This window comes from Macrobrachium nipponense, chromosome 18, assembly GCF_015104395.2.
Source record: "Macrobrachium nipponense isolate FS-2020 chromosome 18, ASM1510439v2, whole genome shotgun sequence".
Taxonomy (NCBI): Eukaryota; Metazoa; Arthropoda; class Malacostraca; order Decapoda; family Palaemonidae; genus Macrobrachium; species Macrobrachium nipponense.
This window is the reverse complement of record NC_087211.1, coordinates 79912795-79939448: the sequence shown is the minus strand read 5'-3', so window position 1 is coordinate 79939448 and position 26654 is coordinate 79912795. Positions and strand designations below refer to the sequence as shown.

The window sequence follows — 26654 nt, the reverse complement described above, 5'->3', positions numbered from 1 at the left end:
AGACCAAAAACCATCTATAAAAAAAAACAATCTAACTACAAAAAAAAAAAACTTCAAGACCAAAAACCACCTATAAAAAAATAATAAGTAACTACAAACAAACAAAAAAACTTCATGACCAAAACTACCTAAAAAAACTAATTACAAAAAAACTTCAAGACCAAAACCACCTAAAAAAATCTAATAAAAAAAAAAACCCTAACAACTATCATCTCGGTCTCCATCCGTACCCCTCCTGAAGCTGATCCTCTGAGGACTAGTGGGCCCCGGAATGATCTCCAAGGTCACGTGGGTCCCTGGGGCTGTCTTCAGCAGCTGGGCGGCCTCCGCTACCGTCAACTGGTCGAGACGGGTGCCGTCGATGGCCGCTACGATGTCACCGACAGCCAGGGCGCCGCACCTGAAAGAGACAGGTAAGTACTAATTACAGGTGTTGGAAAGGACCCTCATGATATATAAAAAAAAAAAAATAAAAAATTGAATCCTAGCATTAAAAAGTCCTATGCAAGTAGGATCCCTACTAAATAAATGATAGGAAAGGAGCCTCATACTTCACAACGACATGGCATCCAATGAAAAGGTCCTTCGAATGAAGGACTCCAACTACATGAATGATAACAATGGAACTTACAGCCCAATAATGACAGACTGGAATCCTAGCAACAAAAAGTCCTATGCATGAAAGAGTCCAATTACATAAATGATAGAAAAGGATCCTCATAATACAATAATGACTAAATAGAATCCTACCAATAAAAAGTCCTATGCATGAAGGATCCATATTATACAAATGGTAGAAAAGGATCCTCATAATCCACAGAATGACAGCATGGAATCCTACCAATAAGGAGTCCTGAATTTACCTCTCAGCTATGCTGGCAGTCTTGATCGTTTCAATGATGATGGCGTTGGGTTCCGGGTGGGCATGCGTCAAGGTGATGCCCAGGGAAGTGCCAATGGCCCTCTCGATCTCCACCAGCAAAGGTCCACCAGACGCCCTGACGCTCTCCATCACAGATACGTCGTACCTGTGCGTCAAAAGGACAGACTTAAGCACAAGAGATTCCTAGTGTTTGTTGTAAGTACTCACTTAGTTCGTTTTGAAATAAGTCTTCATTCATTTTTAAAAACGTCGTCACTTTGAGATTTTTGTTTGTGAGAATGAGAAGGATTTTTATGAATGAAATTGTAGGTAGGTGCAAATGTGTCAGAGGAAAGCAAGATTTGGTAAAAGAAAGTGCAGTATTCAATAGGCACTTGCTCTGTGGTGAGTATGGCACATTGTTACGTCTCAGAACCCAAGATTTGGTAAAACAAAGTGCAATATTCTATAGGCACTTACACTAGTGGCACTTTGTCATGGGTCAGAAACCAAGTGTGAATGAAAGAAAGTGCTTTATTGTACAGGCACTTACTCTATGGTGAGCGTGGCACTCCTTTCAACCCGCCGAAGTGTCTCCTGAGCTTCGGTCAGGGAACATCGTGTCAAATCTCGCCCGTCTACGGCCAGTAGACGGTCGCCTGCTTTGATGGTTCCTTCCCTGTTGAAAAACAGAGGGAGTCAAGGCGGTAAAAAAAATTATATTTAATAATAATTATTTACAAGGTGTACTTAACGCAAGATACCTTTCACGTGCATGTCATAACTCTATGGGCAGATATTTCGGACTGACATTCAAACGCAATCATACTTATTCTCTCTCTCTCTCTCTCTCTCCGAACAGATGGAAGAAAAAAATGCCATGAACCTAATAACAATATTAGTTTCTCTCTGTCTCTCTCTCTCTGTCTCTCTCTCCCCAAGGCTGTAGAAAAAGTAACATCAAACTAACAATAAAAACACAACTCTCTCTCTCTCTCTCTCTCTCTCTCTCTCTCTCTCTCTCTCCTCTCTCTCTTAAAGGCTGATAATAATATCTCTCTCTCTCTCTCTCTCTCTCTCTCTCCGGAACGAGAAACAGTTGACGAAATTGTAGCCTCGTCGTCTTAAGATTAAAAAAAAAAAAAAAAAATATTCGAGCAGAGGACAGTAGGCACTAACTCACCTGTCGGCAGGTCCTCCGGGCCTGACGTGGGTGATGATGAGGGGCCTGCTCTTGGTGGCTTCGTGGGACGTCCCGCCCCTGACGGTGAAGCCGAAGCTCCCTTCCTCCTTCTCCAACAGGACTCCAACACTCCGGCCGATGACGCATCCGCTCCCTTGCACGGCTGCGGTAGTGGTGGTGGTGGAGGAGGAAAACAAATGACTGATAATGTTTTTTCTTTTTTATATTTGGGTAATATTTTTGTTGCTGTTTAAGTCCTAAAGGAAAAAATAATAAACAAATGACTGATAATGATGTGTGTGTTTTTTTATATTTGGGTAATATCTTTGTTGTTGTTTAGGTCCTAGAGGAAAAAATGATGAACAAATGACTGACGATGAGTTTTTTTTATATTTGGGTAATATTAATTTCATCTAGGTCCTAAAGGATGGGGGATAAGTATGGAGTTTTTCTGATTAAAACAAAATTAAAAAAATATATTTGTGTGTGTGTTTTTTGTCTTAAATATAATGACTTTTTGTGAAAAAACAGAAAGCTATATTGGTCTACTGATCATTATTAGTGTTTGTGTGTGTGTGTGTGTTTAGTTTTTAGTCTGTGATAAGCTTTCAGATGTCCGGAACAATACACATGATTGGGACGAGAAAAAAAAAACACACACAAAAAGAAAATACCACACAGACTAGATTTTTTTTCTCTCTCTCTGAGCAGACTCACGACTATGACGAGAGGAAAAACACCACTCCACTAAAAAACCACACAAAAAAAACTAAATATTTTTTTTGTCTGTGTTTTTTTTTTCTCTGGGCAGACTTGAGACTTGGCTGCAATGAACGGTGATATGCTCCGTTCTTCAATGTCAACTGCACCACGCCTTCATTAGGTGAAAAAAAAAAAATAGAAATAAAAACACCCCAGCTACCATGGATATAGATAGAAATTCTTTGTAGCTGTGCACAATATATGTATATGTGTGTATACATACACATGATTTCTCCCATATTAAAGCCATTCTAAAGGACAATAAAATATGTACCACAGCAGACATATCCATCTCCCAATTAATTGTTCAACAGACCACATGGTCGTCTGTATCAGAGTAAGAAAAAACTGCTCACAAAACTGATCAAATAAATTTTATGAGGAATCAGAGAAGAAAGACAGCTTTTGTTATTAACCTTCTTATTTTTCTTAAAAGAGAGGGATGCCACAAATTCATCCTTGCAGTTCTCAGCAATTTGGCACTTCATGATGCAAGTGAGTGATATTTTCTACAAGTGACAAAGGCCACATTAAAATGGTGATGATTCTCGTAGACAGAAAGTGTATGATGATGACACATGCCCTTTTTAGTGGATATAATGTATGTGTGTGTATTGCGTAGGCGTGTGTTTGTCAGCAAATACACCTAATAAGACTGCAGGCATAGCAACCACATCAGCACATCAAATTGTCAACCCAAAATAGGTGCGAACATCCTGACAACGACGTCTGGGTATGAGAAATTTGGCCCAAAAGTCGAGTTCTCTTTGATAGACCAAAAAAATAATTGGCAATGTTCCTCCCAAGGTGAGGGTAATCGTACCTTCAGAATACGGCTCAAGTATTTCGATAAAAGGTAAATTTTCGGACGTTTATGGAATGTGGGTGTCAGTCACACAGTCACTCAGACAGTCACCAAATCAGCCACGCTTTTTGCTTTTTTGAAACGTGAAAATCAGCCACACACAGTCACTCAGACAGTGAGCAAGTCAGCCATGCTTTTTTGACTTTTTGAAACGTGAAAATCAGCCAGACAGTCACTCAGACAGTCAGCAAGCCAGACAAGCTTTCTGCCTTTTTGAAACGTGAAAATCAGCCACACGCAGTCACTCAGACAGTCAGCAAGTCACCCATACTTTTTGGCTTTTTTCAGACGTGAATTTCAGCCACACACAGTCACGCAGACAATCACCAAGTCAATCACTCATATCTTTTCGCACGAACTACAAAAGAAGCATAAAAACATATACATTGCCACACAGTCAGTCAACAAGTTAGTCAAGCTATCTAGAAGCCATCTTGTACCAAACACGAAGCACGAAATCATAAACACTGCCAGCTACCGGCTGACTCCCTTACAGCCCGAGGAGGGTAGGTGTAGTAATCACCAAGGTCTAAAAAAGATCTTAGACCTCGGGTGTAACTGGTTTCGTAAATTCGTAGGAGTCTCCATTGTTTATCCGGCCGGATCAGACCTGATTCATCGGAGGCTATTTGGGTCACCCGACCGAAAATTCCTGCGTGGAACCACTCCCGTTCCTCGAGGCAGAACACAAAGAGGAGAAGAATGATTCTTCTTCTCCTCCTACGCGTTTATCTAGCCGGTGTTTATTTTGTTTTTCATGGGGTGTTAATTTATTATTAGCAGAGAGACAGGTATTTATTAGTCCATCCGAGGAGACATCGTGAGCTTACTTACCTGTAGGAGCAGGTTTTACTGTTCATTCACAGTGTCCTCCTAATGATTTTGTCTAGTTTTCTTTTAAACTCTTCCACACTGTTGCTGTTTACAACTTCTGGTGGCAGTTTATTCCACGTGTCACATATCTTGTATGTGAAGAAGTTCCCACAATGGGATGTGTTGTATCTCTTCAGTTCGAGAGAGAGAGAGAGTAGTATGAAACATCATTTGTCGAGTTCCAGCTATAAGAAACTATTATCTGCATGATCTACAATTGCATTGTAGAATTACGAAAAAAAAAGTGTATCCTGCAACAAAGAAAACGAGAAAGACTGTATTCAACAACGAAGAAAACGGGAACTCGTGGTTACGGCAAAACAATTAAGAGAGATTCTGTATCTTAACGGCGTACCCTAATACTGAAATGAACTGTGTACAGCACACATCTAATTTATTATTAGCTGGGACCGCCACAGAGTTCATTTCAATTTTAAGGAACACCGTTAAAATACAGGATTTATCTTAATTGCTTTCCGTAACCACAAGTTCCCGTTTTCTTCATCGTTGAGTAAAGTCTTTCCCCGTTTTCTTTGGTGTAGAATACACTCTCTTAACTTTCGCGATTCTACAATACACTTGTGTAGATCTTGTAGATTGTCTCTTATATCTGAAGCTAAACGAATGATGTAGATTTTGTAGACAGTATTTGCCTTGAAAAAGTACCTGTCCCAAGCCTGGTTTTAGGGTGGGCTTGAGTCACGAAGGGTAACTGTCCCCTAAAACATCTCCCAGAATCAATTATACAAAGATCCGTTAAAAATAACAAGAACTGGAAGAGGCTCATTAAAAAACAGCTACCCCGACTAGAGATTGGGCTGACAGCTACCCCGACTAAGGATTAGGCTGACAACTACCACGACTAGTGATTGGGCTGACAGCTATCCCGACTAGGGATTAGGCTGACAGCTACCCCGACTGGGGATTAGGCTGACAGCTTCCCCGACTAAGGATTAGGCTAACCCGACTAGAGATTATACTGACAGCTACCTCGACTAGGGAATAGGCTGACAGCTATCCCGACGAGAGAGAGAGAGAGAGAGAGAGAGAGAGGAGATAAAGTATGATTGAGTAAAAAAACAGGATAATGAGTGACCAAAAACAGCAGAGAGAGAGAGAGAAAGAGAGAGAGAGAAATTTCAGAAGAGATGGAGTATGAATTAGAAAGAACATAGAGTAAAGAGAGAGAAAGAGAAAGATTTTTTACCATTTTCAAATTTCTGTATTCTGTCCATATAAAAGAGAGAGAGAGAGAGAGAGAGAGAGAGAGAGAGAGAGAGAGAGAGAGAGAGAGAAATTGTGTACCCATATTTGCCAAGTTATCTTTTTTATTTTTTACCATTTTCAAATCTGTATTCTGTCCACATATAAGAGAGAGAGAGAGAGAGAGAGAGAGAGAGAGAGAGAGAGAGAGATGCTTGAGGGGAAACCGTCTCGTACAAGACAAGCCCCATCAGGACGTTTTATTTAGACGCGTTCAGTCGACGTTCTCAATACAAAGATCTTTGTCCCACGAGTGACATATCAGTGAAACGAGCCCATTTCCCAGTCACGAACTTTCTCTGTTTATTTTCATCTTATCTCTATTTTCTTATTCTCTTTTTAACGCTGCTTCTCCAATAAACTAGACATTTCGCAATGCGATTAAAGCATAAGATATCACAAAGAGAAACAAAACTACAGGTTTAAATACACTAACACAGATAGAACAAGGAGACGGAATTATAGTCAGTAGGGGTTTCTTTAAATAGTAATTGTTTGTGTAACTTGGGTTTTACGTTTTTTGAGCCGTGCAATGACATAGTACGAACAATTCTGGTTATTGTGCCAGATACGGGTTAGAATCTCTCTCTCTCTCTCTCTCTCTCTCTCTCTCTCTCTCTCTCTCTCTCTCTCTCTTATATGTTTCTGTTTTACTAAACGTGTATTGTATAAAAGGAATACACACAAATGGAGAATGGTGTAATGAGGCTATATTTCTCTCTCTCTCTCTCTCTCTCTCTCTCTCTCATAGCAGCCATCTACAGCATTTGTGATCACACTTAGTTTGCCCATCTTCATTCCTACCCAATGCCCAGTTAATCTAATGTAGTCTAGTTCAAGCTGGGTACAATTACTGTTTCCATTGAGCTAATTCTCTCTCTCTCTCTCTCTCTCTCTCTCTCTCTCTCTCTCTATTTTGGTCTTCGAAAGGAAATAAACTCTCTCTTAGATACTACTGGATATTACCACATTTATTGATGGTTACTCTCTCTCTCTCTCTCTCTCCTCCCTCTCTCGTCTCCTCTCTCTCTCTCTCTCTCTCTCTCTCTGTTTTGGTCTTCAGAGGGAAATAAACTCTATCTTAGATACGATTGGATATTACTACATTTATTGATGATTACTTTCTCTCTCTCTCTCTCTCTCTCTCTCTCTCTCTCTCTCTCTCTCTCTCTGGGGGCATTCTTTCATTTCATTGCCAACCCGATGGCCGGCGTTAGCTAAACATTAAAGGTTTAAGAGTCAACCTCGCAATCTCTGTTTTCGACCATGATTGGCCCACCAACAGATGACAGTGGCATCACTGAACGTATTCTTACCTAAACGGACGATTCTGATTTAGGCTTTTTCACTTAAATTATTATTATTATTATTATTATTATTATTATTATTATTATTATTGTTTGCTGGAAGTAAACCCTCTTTTAAACATGTTTTACTAAAAGTAATTGCTGCCTCAGCTGCGTAATTTTATAAAAGGTTCTTCTCTATTTTTCAAATTATTGTTTTCTCATTGTTGCTCACCAGTTTAAGCAACAATAAGAAAGCAATAATTAGGAAAATAGAGAAGAACCTTTATAAAATCAACGCAGCTGAGGCAGCAATTACTTTTAATGAAACATGTTATTATTATTATTATTATTATTATTATTTTTTTTTGGGGGGGGGGGGTTGTGTCTATCACAGTCCTCCAATTCGACTGGGTGGTATTTTATAGTGTGGGGTTCCGGGTTGCGTCCTGCCTCCTTAGGAGTCCATCACTTTTCTTACTATGTGCGCCGTTTCTAGGATCACACTCTTCTGCATGAGTCCTGGAGCTACTTCAGCCTCTAGTTTTTTTCTAGAGGTCTTGATACTTATCACCTTTTTCCCTCTCTTTCTCTTCGACTCTGCTGTCCCATGGTATTGCGACATCAATGAGTGATACTTCCTTCTTGACTTTGTCAATCAACGTCACGTCTGGTCTATTTGCACGTATCACCCTATCTGTTCTGATACCATAGTCCCAGAGGATCTTTGCCTGATCGTTTTCTATCACTCCCTCAGGTTGGTGCTCAATCACTCCCTCAGGTTGGTGCTCGTACCACTCATTACTGCAAGGTAGCTGATGTTTCTTGCACAGGCTCCAGTGGAGGGCTTTTGCCACTGAATCATGCCTCTTTTTGTACTGGTTCTGTGCAAGTGCCGGGCATTTGCTTGCTATGTGGTTTATGGTTTCATTTTTCGTATTGCACTTCCTACATATGGGAGAGATGTTATTTCCGTCTATCGTTCTTTGAACATATCTGGTTCTTAGGGCCTGATCTTGTGCCGCTGTTATCATTCCTTCAGTTTCCTTCTTTAGCTCTTCCCTCTGTAGCCATCGCCATGTGTCATCGCTGGCTAGTACTTTAGTCTGTCTCATGTATTGTCCGTGCATTGGTTTGTTGTGCCAGTCCTCTGTTCTGTTTGTCATTCTCCTGTCTCTGTATATTTGTGGGTCTTCGTCTACTTTTATTAGTCCTTCTTCCCATGTACTCTTTAGCCTCTCGTCTTCACTGGTTTTCAGATATTGCCCCAGTGCTCTGTTCTCGATGTTGACGCAGTCCTCTATTCTTAGTAGTCCTCTCCCTCCTTCCTTTCGTGTTATGTATAGTCTGTCCGTATTTGCTCTTGGATGTAGTGCTTTGTGTATTGTCATATGTTTCCTGGTTTTCTGATCTATGCTGCGGAGTTCTGCCTTCGTCCATTCCACTATTCCTGCGCTGTATCTGATTACTGGCACTGCCCATATGTTTATGGTTTTATCATATTTCCGGCGTTGAGTTTTGACTTGAGTATCGCCTTGAGTCTGCATATATTCTTTCCTGATCATGTCCTTCATCTCTTGGTGTTTTATATCCCCTCCTTCTATTATTCCCAGGTATTTGTATCCAGTCTCATCTATGTGTTTGATGTTGCTCCCATCTGGTGGCTTTATCCCATCAGTTCTTGTTACTTTGCCTTTTTGTATGTAGACTGAGGCACATTTTTCTATTTCAAACTCCATCCTGATGTCCCCAGATACAATCCTTACAGTCTGGATTAGGGTAGCTATTTCCTTGATACTCTTACCATACAGCTTGATGTCGTCCATGAACATCAGATGGTTGATTCTGTGTTATTATTATTATTATTATTATTATTATTTTTTATTATTATTATTATTATTATTATTATATTATTATTATTATTATTCGAAAGATGAAATCTATTCGCGTGGGACGAGCCCACCAATGGGGGCCAACCGACTTGAAATTCAAGCTTCCAAAGAATATATTATTATTATTATTATTATTGAAAAGGGAAACCCACAAAATTACTGTGTATAAAAAAAAAAAATGTAAATTCTTATAAGTTAACACGGTATACAAAGTAATTTTGTGGGTTTCTTTTCATCTTTCAGAAGAAAACTGAAAGAAGTTTTTGTTTGGTTCATTATTATTATTATTATTATTATTATTATTATTATATTATTATTATTATTATATTATTATTATTATTATTATTATCAAATTCAGAAGATGAAACCTGTTCTTATGGAGCAAGCTCACCATGAGAGAGAGAGAGAGAGAGAGAGAGAGAGAGAGAGAGAGAGAGAGAGAGAATACAATGATTACTTTAACCTTACAATTTAAAACCTGTACACTAAAGTATTGTGTTGTTAAGAGAGAGAGAGAGAGAGAGAGAGAGAGAGAGAGAGAGAGAGAGAGAGAGAGAGAGAGAATTAATATAACCACATTATGTTCTCTGGCACCGGCGGAAAATAATTGTTTGTGAATTAACTACAAGAATGTCCCAATTTTGTTTATGGCCCATCCACTCTCTATTAGGGTCACTTTCTGGTTGCCTCAGTAAATGAGAAATTGCAATAAAGATTAAGAAAGAAAGAACTTCAACTAGGAAGTTGCAATAAACAGTAAGGCATTCCAGTTATAAATTACAAGAAATTGCAGTAAACAGAAAGGAAGAAAATCAACTAAGAATTGCAATAAAAAGGATGACATTCAGTTGGAAAATAAAAAAAATTGCAATAAACTGATAGAAAGGAAGAAATTCAGCTAGGAAGTTTCAATAATCAGGGCGATATTCAGTTAGGATATACAAAAAATTGCAATCAACAGAGACAAAGGAAGAAATTCAGCTAATAAGTTGCAAAAAACAGGACGACATTCAGTTAGGAAAAATCTGCAATAAACAGAAAGAAAGTAAGAAATTCAGCTAAGAATTGCAATAAACAGGATGACATTCAGTTAGAAAATACAAAAAATTGCAGTAATGAGAAAGAAAGGAAGAAAATCAACTAAGAATTATAATAAACAGGACGACATTCAGGTAGGGTATACAAAAAATTGCAATAAACAGAGTGAGAGGAAGAAATTCAGCTACGAATTGTAATAAACAGGACGATATTCAGTTAGGAAAATACAACAAATTGCAATAAACAGAGATAAAGGAAGAAATTCAGGTAAGAATTACAATAAACAGGAAGACGTCCAGTTAGGAAACACAAAAAACTGCAATGAACAGAAAAAAAAGAAATTCATCTAGGAAATTGCAATAAACAGGAGAAAATTAAGTTAGAAAACAATAAATTGCAATAAACATTGAAAGAAGGAGGGATTTAGCTACGCTGCAACAAACAGTAAGAAATTCAGCTAAAAATTACAATAAATTGGAATAAACAGGAAGGAAAGAGGAAATTCAGCTAGAAAACGCATGAAATCGCAATAAACAAGTAGAAACTCAGCGAGGAAACTGCTATGAACACGAAGAGATTCAGCTTGAAAAACACTATAAATTGCAATAAATGGGAATAATGTCAACTGGGAAAACACAACAAACTGCAACAAACAGGAAGAGATTTATCTAGAGAAAATACTAACGCGTCTGACTCTGCTTCCTGGCCAAGGCTTTGCGTCTGTACCAGGCGGCTCTGGAATCAGCCGGCCCCACCGACCCGGCTCTGGAATCGCTCCGGCTGTCGGAATGGCTCCGCCCTCTCATGACGGAAGGGTCTAGGGGCGTCGTCACCCTGGGGGTCGGGGGCGTCCCGCCCCTCCGGAAGGGGACTTTTGGGACCTGGACGCATTCGAGAGAGGTGGCGGGGGAGTATTACCCCGCTTCCCGAAGGCGAGTCCGGACGGGGAGGGCGCCGCCTGGGGTCTGGGCGAACTCTGTCGCATGAGCATGGGCGACTTCGGAGGGGCCAGGTTGAAGAAGCGGATGGGCGGGGGGCGGGGGAGGGGGTTTGAGCGGAGGCGTTGGCGGGGAAGGGGGGTCGTAACTGACGGAGGGTCGCAAAGGGTCTGGGAAGAAGTAGTGGTCGTAGTGGACGTCCATCGCCCACAGGGAGTACCGACGGGAGGGGACTCGGCGGAGCCTTGACGGAACCCTGGCTCTTCGAGTTGGTCTTCGTGAAGGGTCTGGGACTCGAGTTCTCCACGACGATTCTCGGCCCTCCCCCCACTGCCCCTCCTGGTCTCCCGATGACAGGATTCCTGACGGGGCTCCTCCAGGAGGGGAACGTCAGCTTCTGGGAGCCGCCCTTGAACGAGGACACGCTGTCGTCGCCGCTGTTCTTCCGGCGGTATTCGCTCCGGCAGTCGGAGCTGTAATCCGAGCAGTAGCCGGAGTTGAGCAGATCGACGTCGAGGTCTGTGTTGTGGTCGAAGGGGCGGAAGGCCGAGTTCTTCAGTACCGGTTCATCCTTCTCCTTCTTCTCTCCCCCGGAGAGGAAGCTCGCTAAACCCTCCGTCAGGGACAGGAACCTCTTCCGAAGGCCCTTCCTTCTAGGGCGCCCCTGGCTCTGACCCCCATCTCGCCCGGCGCCGCTCCCCGACGGGGGAATGTGTCTAGCGCCGTTCAGGAGGTCTAACCCGTCGGTTCCCGAGGCCTTGTCCTTCCCGCTGCCGCGGCTCCAGAGAGACCCTGAGGAGCCCCTCCAGTCTAACCTCCTCGAGGACGACATGGCGAAAGAGCAGCAGGTCTCAAACGACCTGACTTAACCCAGGCCACTTCTTTTGGTTAATCAAGTTCTTCAGGAGGTCAGATTCAGATTCGCCCTCCGGAGGCCTCATTCTACACAGAGGGGGACGTCACTGATTCCAGGACAATATTCGTAAATATCTACGGTCCCTTTAGTCATACATACTTGAGTATCATTCAAAAGAAATGCTTTTTTCCTTTTACAAAAATGGTTTTATGTCTCGCCTCTTCTTTCTATAATATTTGTCATTATGAAAAAAAAGGATAATGGTTTAAGTGCTTTTATCAATTCTCTGCCATACATACTTGAGTATCAATCATAAAAAAATCATTTTTCCTTTCTGTCCCACCTCTTTTTTTTTATAGTATTTTTATGTCATATTTTTATGTCATTATTTGTGAAGAAAAGACAGACAGATGAAGCACTTGTATCAATGAAATGTTAAATAAATCTTTGTATGCGCAGTGGATTCATGTAACATAGTTATAATGAAAATTAAAACAATTTTGTGAATAATGATAACATTGTTTCCTATCACGCAAACTCTATATATAAAATCGGAATAAATTGGAATACGTAAAAATAATCTAAATCAATGGAATATGTTGGAATAAATAAAAGTAATCTAAAGATAAAAATGGAATGAATTGGAATAAATAAAAATAATCTACAAACAAAAATTGAATAAATTGGAATAAGTAGAAATAATTATAAATAATAATGGAATTAATTGGAATGAATAAAAATAATCTATGAATAAGAATGGAATATATTGGAATATGTAAAAATAATCTATAAATAAGAATGGAATAAATAAGAATTAATAAAAATAATCCTATCGAAAACAATAATGATTTTCTTTGGAAGCTTGAATTTAGAGTTAGTGGCCCCTTTGGTGGGCTTGTTCCATATGAATGGGGTTCATCTTCTGAATAATAACTAATAATAATAATAATAATAATAATAATAATAATAATAAAATAATAATAATAATAATAATAATAATCGCAATAATAATAAATAAATAAATTGTGATCCTAGAAACGGTGCACATAGTAAGAAAATGATGGACTCCTAAGGAGCAGGATGCAACCCGGAACCCCACACGATAAATACCACCCAGTCGAATTGGAGGACTGTGATAGAGCAAAAAAAAAAAAAAAATAATAATAATAATAATAATAATAATAATAAGTAATAATAATAATAATAATAATAACTAATAATAATAATAATAATAATAATAATAATAATAATAATAATAATATCAATTGCACCAGGATTCGTAACCTCCTCTTGTAAAGGAAATAAAAACGACTATTTTACAGTGTAAAATAATATTACTTTAGTCTCTCATCTCATGGGGATATCTAATTTGGCCATCTCATCTTCAGTAAAATAAATGTATTCAGTTCGATATCAATACAGTCATGATATTAAAAAGTTGAAGATATTAATAGTTTCTCAACTTATAATTTCCCAAGTAAAGGAAATGCTGAATATTAATATTGGACTGATACTAAGTCATTTGAATAAATTAACAAACTTAATATCATCAAATAAGACCTCCAATAATTTTAAGTAAATGATGACACTTTTTGCTATGTAACTGAAGACTTTCAACTTGCAAAAAATAATAAAAAAAAAACATGTAAACTACAACACTGGAGAAATGTCAAAATGCAAAATAAACAAAAACGAGCAAGTAATTTCCATAAGTAAGTAACTTTCTAGTAACTGAAGGCTTTTAACTTGCAAACAATACATGAAAGGAAATATTGTAAGATTCCAATACTGGATAAATGCAAAAATGTCAAGAAGACAAGACAAGTAATATTGTTGCTCTCCAGAAGTACTTTACCTATTTGTGACAAATCAAACTTATTTTAAGTAAATGATGATTTTCATCTTGCTAACAATATTCAACGACAAATTTTAAGGGTCCACTACTGGAGAAATGCAATAAATAAATAAATAAATAAATAAATAAATAAATAAATAAATAAAATAAATAAAATAAATAAATAAATAAATAAATAAATAAATAAAAATAAAATAAACATAAATAAATAAATAAATAAATAAAATAAATAAATAAATAAAAAATAAATAAAACTAAAAAATAATAAATAAAAGAAATAAATAAATCAAAATAAATAAATAAATAAAATAAATAAATAAATTAAATAAATAAATAAATAACTACTTAAATAAAAAATTAGAAAGAAAGCACTTAAGAATATGCTACTCTCCAGAATTATTCGACCAATTTCACCCAAATCAAACACGTTACTACGTAAAAACCATCGCAAAAGCGAATCAAAACAGGCTGAAGTTGTATATATATATATGTGTATACAATATATTATATATATGTAGTATATATATATATACATACAGGTTGCGATAAAAACTTTAGCTCGGGTATTTAGTGCAGCAACTTGGAACGACCTGACTCTTGCAAGTTCTACCCGGCGATTAAAGTAATGTCTAACAGAGCAATTTGGTCGACGGCCTGACCTCCGAATGTGTTGTTTGCATTGTTTGTTTGTTTGTATGGTGTTTTTACGTTGCATGGAATCAGTAAGGTTATTCAGCAACAGGACCAACGGCTTGACGTGACTTCCGAACCACGTCCAGAGTGAACTTCAATCACCAGAAATCCCCATCTCTAACTCTTCAATGGAATGCCCGAAAATCGAACTCTCGGCCACCGAGGTGGCACGCCAAGACCAAACCGACCACGCCACTGAGGCGCTCCGAATGTGTTGTTAGTCGCGACCTGGATCAGAACAAGGGTAAAAAATGCCTCAGTCGAGTTGTCTGTACATCGTATAATCACCAAGGCCACTAAAAATAGATCTATCTTTCGGTGGTCTTGGTATAATGCTGTACGGGCGAGGAACATTATAACTCACACACTAACGCACACACACACACACACACAGTCATCATGAGAGTGGCCATAACCGCCAGCGACGGAACGTATAAATAAAGTTATAAGGTCTCAACAGAAACGTAGGAGGAAAAGGGTGAAGAATCTCGCCTTGTGGATACCACTACGTCAGCATCGCTGTCATTTCCCCCATAGCTGGGAGTCCCAAATGCCTGGGCGGAATGCAGAATTTCTCTCTCTCTCTCTCTCTCTCTCTCTCTCTCTCTCGTGGAGGGGGAGGGGTGGCTGAGGGTAGGAGAGGGGAGTGTGCGGACTGAGATAGTTCTGAGGGACTTTGTCTCAACACCAACCGATGTTAAGGTGAAAATAATGACGAAAAAATATATATAAAAATAAATAAATACATAAATAAAAGGTTATCACTTTACGAAATGAAATTTTGACTGAATTTTATAATAAATTTAGGAAAAATGCACAACTCGATGACTTCAAGGTGATGAATATTTAAAGATTGAAGGGTAGGGGAAATATTCAAGAATATGAACAACTCCCAAATATAATGCGGAAAGTTGTAGAAGATCCGAATAGCAATATCTGTGTCGTATTTCTTTCTGCAATCATCATTTTCAGGCCGAAATCTCAGATGGTCGTTTCACGGGAAATATTTTCTCTTTTATTCTTATAATTTAATATCTAATTTTTATAATTTTTCAAATTCTTACTTTTAAAGGGAAAAACAACCGTCAGCTGCTATTAAATTAAACGCACGTTCATCGTAGACACTACGTAAAATTTCTCCCCACAATGCTCGACGCACGTGCAGGAGAGTCGTAGCCATCTTGCACCAAACCAACCCACAGAAAAACCTGGGTAAAACAGTGATGAAAATATAACAAAGCAAGAACAGTTCAGTCAACTAAATGAAGACACTTTACGTAAAATTTCTCCCCACAACGCTCGACGCATGCGCAGGAGAAGCGACTGAAAAAAGATGACAAGAGCTCACTCAATAAGTTAGGAGTGCGGTACCTTTGCCAACAGCAAAATAGAATACCTCAGCAACTAGGAGACAGTTGCAAAATATGGCCGTAGTTCTACAGCGCCAAGTTGATGACAGATATCAGTATCATTGCAATACAATGCAATGCAATATCAAATTTAGACAATAGGACAGTGACAGGAAGAAAAACCTTTTGCAATTGCATTATGCAACAACTCTTAGGATAAGAAAGTAAGACGGAAGTAAGAGAATATGAACGGAGGTACAGTTAAATGAATGAGAGGCGTTGCAAATGAACCTTACGTAATGCCTACAGTGCGTCACGTGAGGTGTGCATTGGCCATTTACTAAGGCTTTCAGTATGTTGCCCATAGGTTAGCCTACCGCTACTAATGTTAAAAAGTATTATTATTATTATTATTATTATTATTATTATTATTATTATTATTATTATTATTATTAATTAATTAATTAATTAATTAATTAATTAATTAATTGTTTCGTTTTCTATAAAAAGTTTTTCTTTCCGTTTTTTTTTAAATTTAACGTTTACGTTACGTAGTATGGAAACTTTTGGTTACGTTTTCTATAAAAAAAAAACACTTTTTTTATACGTTTTCTATAAACGTTTTCGGTAAGCCTATACATTTTATAAAAACATTCTTGTTGAGTTTTTCATAAAATGTTTTTGTTTCCGTTTTCTATAGAAACGTTTTTGATACGTTTTCTTTAAACGTTTTTGTTGAGTTATCTATAATCGTTTCTGTTGCGTGTTTTCTATAAACTGTTTTCTTTACATTTTATATAAACGTTTTTATAAGTTTTCTATAAAACGTTTTTGTTATGTTTTCTATAAAAACTTTTTAATTACGTTTTCTATGAAACATTTTTTTAAATCTAAAAAACATTTTTTTTCAAATCTTCTATAAAACTTTTTGTTCATTATCCATAAAACGTTTTTGTGGTTTTCTATGAGAAAATGTTTTTATCTATAAAAATGTTACGTTTTCTATAAATGGAGTCTCAAAATGCACAAAAATACATAAAATCAAATAAAAATAAATAAAATAAAATGCTTAAAAAAATTCTTGTAAAAGCTATAAGTCAGCAAAGATGCCCCTTAAGAGATAAGCCTAATACATAATGAGCATATGAAGAATTCTGACAGATCTCGAAGGCCATAAATCAGAAGGCAAAAAAATAAATAAACAAATACAAAAATAAATAAATAAAATAAAAGAATAAAATAAAATTTATGGTGAGTCATAAAACCTGGTTTTTAAAAGTGTATTTTCTTGATAAACTATTTGCTTTTCGAAAATTGGTAAATAGTACAAATTGCTTTTTAAAACTGTGGTTTATGTTAGGTAAGTGGAATCTGTAATTGCGTTTGGTAATAAAATGTCTTTTATTTGATGTTGACATTGATGGATGAGACTCTCTCTCCTTTATAGACCTAAAAAGTGACTGAAGACACTTATCTCTCTCTCTCTCTCTCTCTCTCTCTCTCTCTCTCTCTCTCTCTCTCTCTCTCTTTATACCCTCCTTCTCTATCTTTCATATATTCCATCCTCTCTTTTTCTCTCCCTCTCTATCTCTCTTTTTTTTCACCCATCACCTTTTCTCTTTCTTTCCTCCTCTATCTCTCTCTCTCTCTTTTTTTCCCACCCCCTTTCTTTCTCTCTCACTCATTGTTTCCTTCCCTTCCTCTCTCTCTCTCTCTCTCTCTCTCTCTCTCTCTCTCTCCACTTTGGGGTCGGAGTTAAACCTATTCCAACCCATATAAAGGACCCAACATCCTCTCCAAAAAATAAACAAATGAAACAAAAAAAAAACCTAATGGCGTGATGGAAGATATGAGAACACTCCTGTACACAAGTTATTTATCTTGCCCGGCTACCCATACCCACATACCCACCTCCCTAACTACCTCCTTACCTACCTCCCTACTAAGTAGCTTCTGCGCTCGGAGCCAAAAAATGAAAATTTTATTTGGTTTTAATTAAGATTTGTGAACTTCAAAGACTGGGTCTTATCTACTCGGTACTAACAGTGACATTTGGATGGTTATGTATGTATGTATTTATGCATGTATACACACACACACACACACACATATATATATATATATACAAATACAAATACATACATGCATAATGCATATATATATATATATATATATATATATATATATTATATATATATATATATATATATAGGGTGTCCATAAAGTCCCAGTACCATTACAAGTATTTATTACTCAGAATGGGTTTACTGGGACTTTATGGACACCCTGAGTAGTATAGTATATATATTATATCAATATATATATATATATAATATATATATATATATATATATATATAATATTTTATATATATATATAACCTACAGTAACGCTACCAAATATGTTTTACATTATACAGAAATTAATATATCAATAATCTACAGGAAACTCTACCAAATGTGTTTTAGATTATACAGAAATAAATATATCAATAACTTACAGGAAACTCTACCAAATATGTTTTATGTTATATATAAATTAATATATCAATAACCTACAGTAACGCTACTAATGTTCTATATTATACAGAAATCAATATATCAATAACCTACAGTAACGCTACTAATGTTCTATACTATACAGATATCAATATATCAATAACCTACAGTAACGCTACTAATGTTCTATATTATGCAGATATCAATATATCAATAACCTACAGTAACGCTACTACTGTTCTATATTATACAGAAATCAATATATCAATAACCTACAGTAACGCTACTAATGTTCTATATTATACAGAAATCAATATATCAATAACCTACAGTAACGCTACTAATGTTCTATATTATACAGAAATCAATATATCAATAACCTACAGTAACGCTACTAATGTTTTATACTATACAGATATCAATATATCAATAACTTACAGAAACAGGGAAGACCGTTAAAATTCATAGCAAGAATAACTATACGTATTGAATTGGCTGATATAGGAAAGTACTAAACCTGATATACACAGCATAAAAATTAACATGATTAACATATCAATAACGTACAGAAATGGGGAGTACTGTATGCACGTGCGTGTATAAAGGAAGTCATGAATCGTAAATTGAACATTTAGCAAATTTTGGCTAAAGGAATATTAGGAAGAAAGAGCACATTTAAATCAGTATAACAATGACGCCGCCAGAGGCCAGGCGCTGGGGACCTACGAGGTCATTCAGCGCTGAAAATAATGCTGAAACTCATGTTAGTGGAGGGATGAGGAAATTTAGATGGGCGAAAGAAAATACGAACGGAGGTACAGTAAAATGAATGAAAAGGGGCGCTGCAAAAAGCCTTTAGGTAATGTCTACATTGCACCGCGCATAAGGTGCACTGACAGTACTACGGGGTTTAATCAGATATGATGACAGAGGGGAAATATTTAATTAGAGGCACACACGAGAATCAGTTGCATTAATTAAAAATTTCACAGCATAAAAAAAAATAAAAAATAAAAAAATAATAATAATACTCCGATCGCAATATGGACTCAATTGCCGAATGCACTAGAGGCGCCACTTTGCAATTGCCCACGAGGAGATGCCCCCAAAATCACTGAATTCCTTGGCACTTGGCACCGGCTCACTCTCTCTCTTTCCCCTCTCTCATTTACAGGTAAATATTTGCTTTCCGGACTGAGCAGATGTCACCAGCAATTCCAGGAATGGAGGACAGGTAAGATATAGTTCTCATAGTTGATTGATTCGTCACGTTAGTTTTAGAATGATAAAATTCAAACTCTCTATTTTCATTATTTTTCATAGTCATTAATTCCTTTATTTATCGATTTTCTTACACGATCAACATTGTCCACGAAAAATTTTTTTTTATAGGTTTTCATTGTCATAATTCAGAAATTTTAGCATGATAAGATTAAACAACTATTTCTATAGTTTTTTTTATATTTTTATTAATTAATCTATTTATTTTCTTATCACTATCATTATCAGTCATCACTTCGTCTACTTATTTTCCACGAAGGGTCTATTTTCATAGTTTTTTTCATTGTCATAATTCACATTAGTTTTGGCATATTAAGTTTAAAATCACTTATTTTATCTCCAAATTTATCCATTTTCCTGCACTATCATCATTATCGTCACTTCATCTGCTGTTTATTCACGAAGAATCTATTTTTATAGTTTTTTTATTGTCATATTTCTTTTTCTATTCTATTTTCTTATACTATCTAATTTTATATATTTTTCACTGTCATTAATTCTTTTACTATTCTATTACTTACTACTATTCTTACACTATCTATTTTCATGGGTTTTCACTGTCATAATTTTTTTATTTAATCTATTGTCTCACACTATCTATTTCTATGGTTGTCCACTGTCATTAATCATTTTATTTAATCTATTATCTTAATACTATCTATTTTTATATACTTTTTAGTGTCGTTAATGCTTTTATTTAATCTGTTGTCTTACACTATCTATTTTTAAGGTTTTTCAATGTCATTAATCGTTTTATTTATTAATCTATTTTCTTACACTATCATCATCAAGCATTGGTTATCTATACTCTTTATCCACGAAGCAAACCTCGACTTCATTCTCCTTATTTCCGGGTTGTCACAACCTCTCGGGGGGTGATTAGAAAATAATGAACACCGATACACCTATAGCATACACTCCCTAAATCGCGTTCACACGCCGAATATAAGCGCGTAAGTGTATGCGTATGAGTGTACCGTCTTCGTCAGCGTGCGCGTAACCGTCGTAACGTAACGCGAGACGTAAGTCCGATTTGCGTCGCTGTCGTAACAGCAAGGTGAGAAAGTAAGTATGGTGGGTCGTACCACCAGTCACACGGATTGCGTCTTAACCTATCGGCTAACTGAGTGCCACTGTGGTGGTGGTGGTGGCACTCTGGCACCAAGTCGTACTGGCGATCGTGCGTCCGTTCCCCGCACACGCACATACACGCGCGCGCACACGCGCGCATACACACATACACGCACACACAAACCGCGAAATACACGCGCTCACCACCCAACAGGTATTGCATCTGAAGGTGTTATGAGATACCCACCTCTCATATTCCGAGCAGTATAGAACTCTTTGGGTATCAGGTAAACAATAGCTCTACACCCTGCCGTTCTCGGACGTGGGTGGGCACGCCCACCTGTCCCACCTACCCCCCCCCCCCCCCCTCCCCCCCCCACCTATTCGGGCGCCCGCACTAGCCACGACGGAGGGGAAAAAGAAGCGGAGAAAAAAGGGGTCTAGAAAACCAAATGGCAAGATGGCTCGCTTTGGCATTCTCGAGTGGCTCGGAGCCAGAACGAGAATAGTGTTCGTGATGGTGTCTCTCATTCTTCTTCTTCTTCTTCTTCTTCTTCTTTTCCTTCTGCTCGGTGCTTAGACTCTGCGACACTTGTCTCTCTCTCTCTCTCTCTCTCTCTCTCTCTCTCTCTTCTCGGTGACTGACCTAGGACATTTTTTTTATATATAAACTTGTCAAGATAATTATTTACATTTTTTCACTATCGACGACACAGGAGGGAAAAACCTCTCTCTCCCTCTCTGCCTCACACTGAGGGACCTGGGGCAACCCGAACAAGATGTAAGGTCGTAAGGTAAGGTCTCTCTCTCTCTCTCTCTCTCTCTCTCTCTCTCTCTCTCTCTCTCTCTCGGTGACTGACCTAGGAAATTTTTTTATATGTAACTTGTTAAAATAATTATTTACAGGTTTTCACATTCGACCAAAACCGGAAGAAAAATTCTCTGTCTGTCTCTCTCTGTCTCTCTGTCTCTCTCTGTCTCTCTCTCTCTCTTCCCCTTCAAGCACCAACTCCAATACCGAAACCCTTCGTAATAAGCTTCCAGGAGTCCCCCGCCCCTTTCTATATAGAGCCCCACTTCAATACGTAACCCCCTTCGTAATGAGCTTGCAAAGGTTCCCCACCCCTGTATAATGCAGTGGGCAAACTTAACCCCCCCCACAAAAAAAAAAAAAAAAACATTAACCAGTACAGCAAACACTCCATTCGACCTCTGAGGACGTTCGTTGACTCGAGACCTTAAATTAACAGTGTACATAATAATAATAATAATAATAATAATAATAATAATAATAATAATAATAATAATAATAATAATGATAATAATATTATTATTATTATTATTTCCTTGTAAATGGTGATGATAATAATAATAATAATAATATAATAATAATAATAATAATAATAATAATAATAATTAATATTATTATTATTATTATTATTATTATTATTATTATTATTATTATTATTATTATTATTATTATTATTATTATTATTATTTAAAAGGCAATGAAAAATGCAGAAAATAACTGACAATTAGTTTTCGTAAAATTGGGAAACTTTTCAAGTACATTTCGGTGGTGGGGGATGGGGCGAGGGTTGGACAGAGGGAGGGGGAGGGAGAGGGAAGGGAAGAGGGGAGGGGGGAGGGAAAGAGTGAAACGGCAAAAGAGCACCTGTCCACCAAAGACATCCCCAGCCAAATTTTGGGGTATACCCACCCACCAACCCCACCCTACCCCAACCCGACGCCTGCCCGAGTTTATGACAACAATATGACAACTAAGTATTTCTGTGTGATGCTTCTGAGAGGGAGGGCCGGTCTCCAGAGAGAGAGAGAGAGAGAGAGAGAGACGGGGTTTTTCTTCCGGTTTGGTCGAAAGTGAGATATCTTAACTAGTTATATATAAAAAAATGTCCTAGGTCAGTCACCGAGAGAGAGAGAGAGAGAGAGAGAGAGAGAGAGAGAGAGAGAGAGAGAGAGAGAGAGATGGAATAGTCTCTCTGTCTCGCCTTTCAACAAATATACACACCGTTAACAGGCTATGAAAGAGGACAATGAAAATATGCAACACGGGAATCTCAGCAGGACATTGAGAGAGAGAGAGAGAGAGAGAGAGAGAGAGAGAGAGAGAGAGAGAAGGTCACATGACATATCACATATGACATTTCAATAAATCTCGGGACTGTGACATAAGTTCACAGTCGCTATGACCTGAGAACAAGCTGGTATAGGTCCAAGTTATAACCGGCAGTCTCTCTCTCTCTCTCTCTCTCTCTCTCTCTTCTCTCTCTCTCTCTCTCTCTCTGCAACTGACCATCATTTTATAACTGGAAATCACTTATGCTTGTAATGACGTCTTATGAATAAAAATGATTAAAAATCTTGATAAAATAAACAAATGAATGTGAAAAGTGGTTTAGTTCTAAGCCAAAATTATACTTTGTAATAAAATAGAAAACGCAAAGAAACAAATGAACGAAAGTAACACCAGCTCCACCTATGGACATGCGCTAGAGGATTCCGCAAGAGGTTATGGGGAGACACCCCCCTACTAACACCCCTTCCCCTACCCCCTCCGTCATACTTACTTAAGGGCTCTATATGACTAATTCCCGAAGAATCTTTTTTTTCCCCCCTTTTCGCGAGACTTAGAGGCTTAAAAAGATCTCTCTCTCTCTCTCTCTCTCTCTCTCTCTCTCTCTCTCTCTTCTCCCCAAGCGGGATACTCCTGCATTCCTAACTCGTGAATCAGTCAAGTTTTGAGATTTTTTGTTATTTTAATAGTTTTATTTTTTATTACATCTTTTTAGTTTTATCATATCTTTTTTTATTTTTCATCTTTTATTATATATTTCCTATCTTATCTTTCTATTTTTTAAATTTTTTTAATGGTTATTGGTTTGACAGTGAAAACGAGACGTTAATTATGGTGATCTCAGCCTCGCATGATGAATCATTTATGGACATTCTGGTTAAAATATATATATATAAATAACTTCCTAAGCCTCACACTAAAGCAAAAAGCTCATTTGTAAGGTGTCAACCTCTTACACACACAAACACACACACACACACACACATGCACATATATACACACCACACACACACACACACACACACATATATATATATATATATATATATACAAATATATATCTATCATATATAATATATATATAGATATATATATATATATATATATATATATATATATATATATATATATATAAATCTAATAAGCAATGATGGCAGCAGGATCTTCGCAAAAATCTGAAACACAAGATGAAAACTAAACAAATGAAAATGCATAAGAATGACTTGTTGAGCCAACCACCTACGGAAGCGAAGTGTGGAATTTGAATGAAAACGCGAGATGAAGGCGGAAATTGAGTTGCGGTGTTTGTCTAGTCTGTGTACAGACTAAACCAGATGAAAAACAGCGCCTGGATAAACAAAAAATTCTAAAAATGAGCTTATAAGTAAATTCTTATGGTCCAATGATGCATTCAATTTCTTTGCTGAAAAACAAGAAAAAAAAGCACCAGCTTTAAGAAAAAACAACACCATTCTGCGTGAAAAACAACGAACGCACCTCTCCCCCAAAAAGAAAAACACCAAAAGAAAAACACACACAAAAAGGAAAAAAAAATTACAAAGGAATCGACGATGTAGGTACAACCTCTTCCACTTTCCTCGTAAATATCGGGGAAACTCTTCTATTCGTCTAAAAGTGTCTTTAAAAATCTCGTGAGTCACGAGCAAGCAAAATATCCCGCTGATTCGTACCTCGAGTCATGCGGTGAACACGCTCCAAGCAAGCTAGCTAGCAAGAAAGCAAGCAATCACTCCCATTGGTGTGTCAGCTGAAGAGCGAGTTCTATGAGTCAAGAGTGAAACTCTGCTGATGTCAACAGCGCGTTCCATTCGCCACTCCAAACACAAAGAAACCAGGTGCGAGTTTCACAAGAGATGACGCTTCAACTCGAAGCCGGACGGATGAATAATGATGCAAGATACATAAATAAGGAAAAAACCAACTTATACAACATGTCATAACGATGAAAGATATAATACATAAATAAGTGGTGAGATGACCCACGAAAACCAACAAATAAAACGTGCTATTGAGAGAGAAAGGTAAACATTAAACTGTCAAATACCACATCAGCTGTTAGACGAATTTGTGATGCTGTTAGTAAGTGTTTTAGGATTAAACACTCATATATAATTAGTTAAAAGTATTATTGGGATGTACTTATGAGCAGTGGCTAAATCTATTCATTGTTATTCAGACTTTATATGGAACGTTTTCATATTTTTGTTTAGCATTTAGACGAAGGCATTACAGTAACTTAGAAATGGAGTATCACAATATTTATTTGTAATAAATCCTTAAATTCTACAATATAAAACATCAAGTGACCGAATAAACATAAACATTTAAAATTCAGAGTCATGGCTGTAATAATTTAACATTAATGGAGCGCAATATTACCTCCTCGAGGCCAACCTAATTTTTTTATGTTTCTTGGCCTCTCTCTCTCTCTCTCTCTCTCTCTCTCTCTCTCTCTCTCTCTCTCGTAATTAATGCTATTATTGAGAAAAGGCCCAAAGAAGCCTTTTGACTGGGAACTTCCTCTTTTCCCCCTCTTATTCCTCGAGGGATTACATAAGGGGAGAGAGAGAGAGAGAGAGAGAGAGAGAGAGAGAGAGAGAGAGAGAGAGAGAGAGAGACTAATCCTCGATCCGCAATTTAAAATTTATGCAATCAGATGTTTTGCTATTTACGAACAACTCGTAGCTATTGTACGTAATGAATTTAATCACCAACTGTAAACTGTAATATGGAAATAAAATTATTATTATTATTATTTATTTTTTTTTTTTGCTCTATCACAGTCCTCCAATTCGACTGGGTGGTATTTATAGTGTGGGGTTCCGGGTTGCATCCTGCCTCCTTAGGAGTCCATCACTTTTCTTACTATGTGCGCCGTTTCTAGGATCACACTCTTCTGTATGAGTCCTGGAGCTACTTCAGCCTCTAGTTTTTCTAGATTCCTTTTCAGGGATCTTGGAATCGTGCCTAGTGCTCCTATGATTATGGGTACGATTTCCACTGGCATATCCCATATCCTTCTTATTTCTATTTTCAGATCTTGATACTTATCCATTTTTTGTTTTTTTTTCCCTCTCTTTCTTCTTCCTCAACTCTGGTGTCCCATGGTATTGCGACATCAATGAGTGATACTTTCTTCTTGACTTTGTCAATCAACGTCACGTCTGGTCTGTTTGCACGTATCACCCTATCCGTTCTGATACCATAGTCCCAGAGGATCTTTGCCTGATCGTTTTCTATCACTCCCTCAGGTTGGTGCTTGTACCACTTATTACTGCAAGGTAGCTGATGTTTCTTGCACAGGCTCCAGTGGAGGGCTTTTACCACTGAATCATGCCTCTTTTTGTACTGGTTCTGTGCAAGTGCCGGACATTGGCTTGCTATGTGGTTTATGGTTTCATTTTTTGTATTGCACTTCCTACCATATGGGAGAGATGTTATTTCCGTCTATCGTTCTTTGAACATATCTGGTTCTTAGGGCCTGATCTTGTGCCGCTGTTATCATTCCTTCAGTTTCCTTCTTTAGCTCTCCCCTCTGTAGCCATTGCCATGTGTCATCGCTGGCTAGTTCTGTCTCATGTATTGTCCGTGCATTGGTTTGTTGTGCCAGTCCTCTGTTCTGTCTGTCTTTCTCCGGTCTCTGTATATTTCTGGGTCTTCGTCTACTTTTATTAGTCCTTCTTCCCATGCACTCTTTAGCCACTCGTCTTCACTGGTTTTCAGATATTGCCCAGTGCTCTGTTCTCGATGTTGACGCAGTCCTCTATACTTAGTAGTCCTCTCCCTCCTTCCTTTCGTGTTATTATTTATTATTATTATTATTATTGTTTGTTGTTGTTGTTGTTGTTTGTTGTTCTGTAAGGTCCACAATAATATGGACCTTAAAGAACATTACTTGCACCCTCGTAATTGAGATTTCTACCTATTATTATTATTATTATTATTGTTATTACTATTATTATTATTATTA

General features: G+C 37.4%; 1 protein-coding gene across 1 annotated transcript in view; it reads right to left on the bottom strand.

Annotated features, from left to right (window-relative positions):
• Positions 1 to 26654, bottom strand: part of LOC135197240 (glutamate receptor-interacting protein 2-like) — a 365022-nt gene that overhangs the window by 12131 nt on the left and 326237 nt on the right. The window contains 4 exon segments of the mRNA XM_064224331.1: positions 231 to 400; positions 864 to 1028; positions 1416 to 1541; positions 2046 to 2208. Of these exon segments, the coding sequence (XP_064080401.1) occupies positions 231 to 400; positions 864 to 1028; positions 1416 to 1541; positions 2046 to 2208 (624 nt within the window).